Source organism: Macadamia integrifolia, chromosome 11 (genome assembly GCF_013358625.1).
Source record: "Macadamia integrifolia cultivar HAES 741 chromosome 11, SCU_Mint_v3, whole genome shotgun sequence".
Taxonomy (NCBI): domain Eukaryota; kingdom Viridiplantae; phylum Streptophyta; class Magnoliopsida; order Proteales; family Proteaceae; genus Macadamia; species Macadamia integrifolia.
The window spans coordinates 23,230,943-23,239,779 of NC_056567.1; the positions used below are offsets into that span (position 1 = coordinate 23,230,943).

Here is an 8,837-nt window from a genome sequence, read left to right on the forward strand (position 1 = left end):
TTTGCAATCATTATCCCATGCGATTATTTCAAGAACTCCAAATTATTCCATATTTGGTTAAAATTTCACTTTACTTAAGCATCCAAAACCCTTTGCTATAAAATGTGAAATAAAATTACATTTAAAATGTATCATTACTAATGTCGTAAAAAATATTAAATAGTTTATACAATACATGGGATCACATGTGATGGGGGTAATGAATACAAATTTTATTTATTGTTTTTTTTTTTGAAAATTTCACTTTCCTTCCCTTTAAATTTCTCTTGCAACCAAACACAACCTAAAGTAGCATTCTATTTTATCTGTGTGGATGAAAATCATTTTCATTTTTCTCTTTTCCTAGTTTTGAATTTTCACAACTAAATACAGAAGAAAATTTATGTTACTACTTGGCTTACATAATTGCTTTCAGATCTTGGTGTCAAGTAAGGCAGCAATAGGGTCAAGTTGGGTGAGGCTTTTGAAAACCTCAGCTCAACCCTTAGTTCTCTTAGCTAGGCCCAGGACTAGCCAATCTGGCCTTGACTCAAGGCCTAAAAAGTCCAACTCTGACCCTACCCTCAAGGTTGAGCCAGGTCGAGGAGGAGGAGAAGAAGAAGGTGGTTTGATCCTAGGAAAAGGTGGAGGGACCATTAAGTATATACATACTTGATGTAGTGCATGCATCCAGGTACTTGTACCACAACATCTTCTTGAGGATGACTAATCTAAGGAAAAGACTGTGCATGTGGCTGACAATAAAAAGAAAAAAACACGCATTACATGTTGTTGTTAACCATGTTTTTTACAAGCGAATAAAACACATTGAATTTGATTGTCACCTTGTTCGTGAAAAATTGCAAGCTGGATTAATTCGCATTGCTTTCTTGCCATCTCATCAACAATTGACAGATGTATTCACCATTTTTTGTTTTTTTTTAATTCTTTTTGGTGAAGGTTCATCAAATCTTAGTGCTCTCAATTTAACCTTTTGATTTCCAAGTTGGGTATTTGGGATCTTCACATGCCAACTTAAGGGGGAATATTACCTATACCTGGCAGCATCAATCGATCACCACCAATTTGGGATCCATTGCATACAAACGTACATCTTCTTACCTCATTTTTTTCTTCGTCTTTCTTATTTTATTCTCATTGCACAAACCCATTTATATAATTCATTCATGCATAAAGATAAACAAGTGATAATCTTCGCTTCAAAGTGATTGCAACAGGGATAAGATTAACAGAATTGGGTGGCCTTGAAGGCTCGAACAAAAGATTCAAATTTAAGAGCTAAACTCTATCTTTAGCCCTCCGATGTAAAGGACATCTTTCCCTTGTCGTGGGACCAAAGTCACAACCACTGTATCATCATCTTCAGCCATCAAGTCCTCCAGTAAATCTGTTATCCCTAACCTCAGGGTCGTCTTGGTTTTCATCTTCATCTGATGCTTGTGTGGCACATGAACGAAGCTCCCTGCAAACTCACTATATGTAGGCCCTGATGCCGTCTCGTCATCTTCGTTAATAAACACATCAAACTTCACAAACACATTTCTATCAAACTCTATCCCGTAGATCACCAACACTTCCTCTTCTTCTTCCTTCTCTTTACTGTTTCTTGATTTCTTTGGTCTCTTCACCACTGTCTTCACCACCGAGTCAAGAGCTCTTGGGAACTGACCACCACTATCGCCTGCCGTCGGCGGCGTGACTCTAGCTTTACGAGGTGTTGGCCGAATTTTGAGCCATGGAAGGTCTACCTCCTGGTACCTGTACCTTAACTTCTTCTCATCTAAACTATCTTGAATCTTAACTCTTGTCAGCTGAGCGTTCTCATCGTAAAAGAGAAACCCTGCATTTATGGCATAATTGAATTGTGGGTCATCGGTCAGATTAATCACATGTCAAATTTCAAAGTTTAATACTATCATATAGTCTCTCATAGATTGGCCTTATTCATATCCGCCATGACTGATACTGAAACTAGCCTGACCCTGAATCAGTATTGAAACAAAAATTAGGGAGGTTTAGGCGTCTAAATGAATCCGATCCAATCCCGTATGAACGATTCATATCAGTAATGACCGATTTTGATGCCATATCATGAACTTCATTCGTGGGGAGAGGTTCAGTTAAGGAAAATTAAGAGAGTGGAGTAGGAGTGGGGAGTCTTCTATTGAGACCGGATCAGATTCACGTATGAGATTGATCTCATATAGCCTTGGTTCGTTGATTTAGAAATCACTCTCTCTGTCTTCATTTAATGGATTCTAAATTCACGGACCAGGATCAGGACCAGGGACTTACAAGATTGTTCTTGTACGTGAACCTCTTTTAGGCCCCACATCCTCTTAGTTTTATCCTCTCCTCTATCTTCTATATCACTGATATGTAACACCTTAGGGTCCTACACTGGTCGGTTTTACGGGAAAAAAATTTCACTACTACCTTAGCTGCAACACTGGGTAGTAGCCAGGGAAATAGAATCCCAATGGCTGGTTTGAAAATAACCTCTTTGGCTGCAACCCAAGCAGCAGCCAAGAAGGGTGTATTCAGTCGTGAAGCTCTCACCACTGCAAGGTCTGGGGAATATCATAATATATGTAACTTTACACCGGATTGAGATCCTTAATTTGTGACGCAGGTCCAAGGGCTAGGAATGCCTGCGTGTCTAAGGGCTCCTAGACCTTGAATCTGCGCTAAAGAGGACGCCACTCCACCTTAACCCCCTCTCCCTCTTCACGGAGGGGATGTTTCCCAACTCGAACCCATGACCACATGAGTCTATATTATGCCCTACCTGAGTTCAACCAGTCCGGATCAGTGTAATCCTTTCTCTTTCCTCCCAGTCCTTTCCATATCGTCCAAAACCTGTCGATATTGGAATGGTGAGCATAGAAGATGGGATCACGACCGGCCGAGTAGAAACTACCCATATTTTCACGATTGGGCTGTCTCCGGTCACCAGTCCATAAGTGAACAGTATTATGGGGCTCGCTCTCAATCGAACCAGCTCCAGGATTCGGTTGATCCCCCGCCCTATAGGGAGCCCCAAGGAACAGCTGTGTGGTCTTTGCATTGGACACCATCTGGCGATACATGATGAAGAGATTGCTTTCAATTTGTTGCTGAGGAGTCGTATTGGGATCAACACCGTTGTAATCTAGATCAATCACCGTAGGAGGTTGGTGCTTAGGATCACGAAGCTCATCATAGAGAGGTGATCTGGGGTTAGTATAAATCTTAGGAATCTGCATGCCTTCAGGAGAATCATAATTCCAGAAGGGTAAGGCAAAGGTGGGATCATTGATAAGCTTTCCACAAATCTTCTCAAAGAAGTAGAGATAATATCTATGCCAAGGGAAGAAGAGCCATGAACTGTGTACTTCGATCTCCAAGCCTGGGAAGCCAATCTGATCATAAGCACCATCACAGTAGGCACAGTGAATGTTGGCTTGTTGGGTGAAGCAACGTGGGTCGTCGCTTGGGAGAGCCTTCATGAGTTCTATGGCCTTAGAGTACTTGGCAATGTACTCACCGTTCACCAAGTGAGCTGCTTGCCTGACCCGCATGGGTGAGGATGGTGGTGGAAGCTTGAAATCTATGATCTTTGACGAATTCGGTGGGCAGCAGTTGGTGGGCTTTGCACCTGCTGGTAAGTCTGGTGGACCACACTTGGAGAGGTCTGGAGGCATAATTGGAGCTGCCATGGCTAGAGGATCAGCATTGGATAAGCTGGTTGAACCATAAAGCCCACCAATGCCAATCAACACATCTCTCCGGTCAAGTCTCAGTGAGGAATGTTCCTCATTATTTTTAGATTTACAGGAAACCTTGCGAGCTGATGATGAGAGATATCTTCGGCTACTAATTGCAGGGATTTGCAACCTCTTGTGCAAGGGATGTGTAGAGAAAGATGTAGTTGCGTTGACTACAGTATTGTGGGATGATGGGATCACGGAAGCCATAGTTGTGTGGTTGAGTTTGATCAGTTCTTTCCTTCAGATCTGCTTTTATAAGTTCATATCTCACTTCCCCTTATTTAAAAACCTCAATTTGTCGTCATGCATGGATGTACGGAACTGTCTACCTGTAAGATTTTTCATTTTAATAGGTTAGCATAGTCATTGTCATATTTTGGGAGAATTGGTAAACGCAAGAGATTGTTGATTGGTTGTATAGCCCTAGCTAGGTTATATCGACACGGGGCCAATGAGAGCATCTGCGTGGGCCTCTAGATTCGATTTTCTATTTCATGGAGAGGTGACATTGTTATTTAGTGGTTGTGATTCTTGTGTTTAGAAGTTTATTTGAAAGTATAACATATCGTATTCTTTTAATGAGAAATGACTTAGATTTGTTTACTTTGTGGGTTTGGTCTAAACCCTCATTCTTTATATAGTTTGCATTGACACATCAAGTGAGAGTGTGACTCACCTGCCCATATGATCATATGATGATATGGACAGGTGATCAGGACTTCATTAACTAAGTTTATGATCGAGAAAACCTAAAGAGAAGAGGATAGACAAAATTAATGATCATAACGGACAAATGAGCACTCTCACTAACAACCTTCTCCAATCATGGATGAGACAAGCTTAAACGCTAAAGTCCTGCTTAATAACCTGTTGTTATCAGTTTATCTGTCAAGGCTTCAAAGATTTTAAGTTCACGGGTCGTGCACAAAGGCTGATTCACAACCTCTCAGCCTCTCTCTCTCTCTCTCTCTCTCTCTCTCCTATGGAGCCATTTTCGCAAGGACCACCGACCATGCTGAACAGATATGGTACGGAAGCTTGAGCCATTTTCGCAAGGACAAGGACCACCGACCATGCTGAACAAATATGATACGGAAGCTTGAGCCATTTTCGCAAGGATCACCGATCATGCTGAACAGATATGATAGGTTTTTAATAGAGATCTTCTTATTGTTCACGCATTATGAGAATCAACTTAGTTATTTTGCACCTGGCCTCTCAATCTAACTACTATAGATCTTTTCTGTAGTGATCATGACAACCAAGTAAGCAAGATTGAGTAGTTTGAATTTTCCACCTCTTTCCTCTTTTTTCCTTGCTCTGCAACTGCGTTTAAGAATTCTTCTCTCTCTCTCATTACAAGCACGGCTACAATAATTGAAGAAAAGCAGGGGAATGCTTCTCTCTTCCTCATTAAAGCAGGAAAACAATATAAAGAAAAGCAGAGGTGGGGTGGGGCTACAGGGTGTGGGGAATTGCTTGTAATGATTTTGAGCTACACATGATCAACAAAGTGATGATTGGTGATATATTTAAAGAATCAATATTCACGATTTGAAACTCCCCACAAATCTCTCTCTCTCTCTCTCTCATTACAAGCACGGCTACAATAATTGAAGAAAAGCAGAGTGGTGGGGGGGGGGAATTGCTTGTAATGATTTTCAGCCACACATGATCAACAAAGTGATGATTGGTGATATATTTATAGAATCAATATTCACGATTTGAAACTCCCCACAAATAAAGGAGATAAAAACGATTAATAATATCTGAATAATTTTAAATTCCTCAAAAATGGGGAAAACAGAAAAATATTAAAAATTTTGAATAAATAAATTAACGGAAAGTTACCTCCGTAAAAATGTTGGACACATGGCACCTATTTGGCGTAAGACCAGTTTAATTCATCTGCTCTCACTCCATTCCGTTAGCTCATAAGCGTCAAGTGATGATGTATCACTGTTGATATTTTTAAGGGAAATTTACCACGCCATCCCCTGAAGAATGCCACAATTATAAGAACACCCCCTCTGTTTCACCAAATTATACTCAGACCCCCTACCGTCAGTTACGGTTAAGTCAAGAGGTAAAATGATCGTTATACCCTTTTCACTAAAACAATCACTATTAACTCAAAAGGTAAAATGACGATTATACCCAGGTCGAATGGGACGAAAATGACGACCCCTACTTCTCCAGCTGCCAGAGTTGCCAGGCTGTGAACGGCGTTTGCGGTTTCAATTCTTCCAACCATCTCAAGCTAAGACTATCGAACATCTAACATACATAACAATCTAAGAAATTTACAAGTAAATTTTTTCAAGTTGCTCTTAATACAGGCAATTCCTTCCTTGCCAACATTACATGGATGGATGTAATCCTATCATTGATTGATTTACAAGCTTCTGTAGACTAATAATGCTTGAGAGTCAGAGGAAGGTTGATATATGTAAGTAACAAAATTACAACTAGTGGTCATTCAATCCGTCCCTAGTGAAAATGTAGAAGCCTTTATGAAATAATCTGCCGAAAAATTTCAGTTTCTTGCCAAATCATTTGTAATTCTAAGTTCATCCCATGATACGAGCCACTTTCTTAAAGAAATCAAGGGATAACTCCATTGCCTTGGTGATATAACCAAGGAAATTATAGATAGAAAGCACAAATAAAATCAATCCCAAAAGACGGCAGGTTAGAGTGATTGATGAAACGAAGTCTGAAACAATTTGAGAAACCCAAACCTTTGCAATCTAAGTAATTGATTGACCAGAGACATCCAATTTCTTGCCAAATCATTTGTAATTCTAAGTTCATCCCATGATATAACCAGAGTTGCTAGGTCGTGAACGGTGTTTGCAGTTTCAATTCTTCCACTGCTTTCACTCCTAGACATAGTTTCCTGGCTTCATGGATTCATCGTGAAAGCCAAAATTGGATCGTTCTTTTCTCCACACTTGTCATGGTTATTTGCCTTGTCTTTCAGTTCAGAGCGCTGGAGGTGCAGAAATCCGAAGAAGACCCTATGACTCTGTTCCTACACCACCACAGATCGACGAATCTCCGCCCACCTATATTAACCTATGGAGCCCACTCCACATCAATGATAATGCGGCAAATTATCTACATAGGGCCAACACGATCAAGACAGAAGAGAGAAAATAATAAAAAAGAATCCATTATGTGAGTGCATTTGAAATTAACTACATGGAAACTTTTTCCCTAATTTGTAAGAAGCTTTTGTATTTGAGAGTGATTTTCCTTCGTGATGGTCAAGGGAAATTGAGGCATTTGGATGGTGTTAAGAAGGTATTATGCAAAGGTGTTTGGTTTTGTGCAGGGTCGACCTCCATACCTCCTTTAGGTTGGTTTAAAGAGGGTAGTTGGGGTTGCCTTTCTTTATAATTTTTCATTTTGTCTTTTTTCTTTAATACATACATCTTACTTATATAAGAAAAAGACATTAATGACCCTAAATGGAAGCACAAAAACTTTCTCCATTGTATTTTATCTATTTATTTTCTTTTAGTTACCTTATATTTTAGATTGTAACATAAAACCTGGAGAAAAATCATTATTTGGAGATGTATAGCCTTTTCCCTCTCTTTCGATAAAGAGAGATGTGTGTCAAAGGGATTAGTAACCTAGTGAAAAGAAGCCCTTGTCTCATTACCGCGGAGTCCGCTTGTTATAAATTTAAATCATCATACTCCATCATCATTCGTTGATCTTATAGAAACACTGCTTGCTGTACGGAGCTTCGGCCTAGGACTATGATATCACTGCCATGAAGATAAAAGAGATGTGTAGCTATCAATGAATGAGAGAGAGAGAGAGAGAGAGAGAACTAATGCAACGTGGGCTGTACCCCAATAGGAGAATGGGAAACACATTGTAGAAAAGTACAATAATTGAAGATAGGAGCCCACAAAGGAAAAGCCATCAGACTAGGCAATAGTTTCCTTCACGTTTTAAATGTCAGAGATTTTCTTAGATATTAGTTGGGTGAAACTAGGAAAATTAAAATGGAGACAATTTTCATTCCCACAGATTTTTTTTTTCTTTTGGTAGAAGTGAGACTATGCAATTTCTATACTCCTAATTAGATGGCGAGTCTTAGAGAGAGAGAGAGAGAGAGAGAGAGAGAGAGAGAGAGAGAGAGAGAGAGATGGAATTGAGTAATGCAACGTGGACCGTACCCCAATAGGAGAATAAGAAAAACATTGTAGAAAAATACAATACTTGAAGATAAGAGCCCAATAGGGAAAAGCCATCCAACTAAGCATTAGTTTTCTTCACGTTTTGAATGTCATAAATTTTCTTAGATATTAGTTGGGCGAAACTAGGAAAATTAAAATGGAGATGATTTTCATCCCCATAGATTTTTTTTTTGGTAGAAGTGAGAGAGAGAGAGAGAGAGAGTCTTAGAGAGAGACAGAGATGGAATTGACTAATGCATCGTGGACTGTATCCCAATAGGAGAATGGGAAAAACATTGTAGAAGAATACAATATTTGAAGATAAGAGCCCAATAGGGAAAAGCCATCCGACTAAGTATTAGTTTCCTTCACGTTTTAAATGTCAGAGATTTTCTTAGACATTAGTTGGGCGAAACTAGGAAAATTAAAATGGAGACGATTTTCATCTCCACAGTTTTTTTTTTTTTTCTTTTTGTAGAAGTGAGACTATGCAATTTTTATACTCCTAAATAGATAGTCAGTCTTAGAGAGAGAGAGAGAGAGAGAGAGAGAGAGAGAGAGAGAGAGATGGAATTGAGTAATGCAACGTGGACCGTACCCCAATAGGAGAATAAGAAAAACATTGTAGAAAAATACAACACTTGAAGATAAGAGCCCAATAGGGAAAAGCCATCCGACTAAGCATTAGTTTCCTTCACGTTTTAAATGTCAGAGATTTTCTTAGATATTAGTTGGGCGAAACTAGGAAAATTAAAATGGAGATGATTTTCATCCCCATAGATTTTTTTTTTGGTAGAAGTGAGAGAGAGAGAGAGAGAGAGAGAGAGAGAGAGAGAGAGAGAGAGAGAGATGAAATTGACTAATGCAGCTTAGACCGTACCCCAATAGGAGA

General features: G+C 39.5%; 1 protein-coding gene across 1 annotated transcript; it reads right to left on the reverse strand.

The window, feature by feature from the left end:
• Positions 1-1,137: 1,137 nt before the first annotated feature.
• Positions 1,138-4,000, reverse strand: LOC122093930 (polyphenol oxidase, chloroplastic-like). Its single transcript, XM_042664486.1, has 2 exons — positions 2,789-4,000; positions 1,138-1,840 (listed from the first exon to the last, which is right to left on the reverse strand). The coding sequence occupies exons 1-2, from the start codon at positions 3,954-3,956 to the stop codon at positions 1,272-1,274; spliced, it is 1,737 nt and encodes a 578-aa protein (XP_042520420.1). The 5' UTR covers positions 3,957-4,000; the 3' UTR covers positions 1,138-1,271.
• Positions 4,001-8,837: the final 4,837 nt, after the last annotated feature.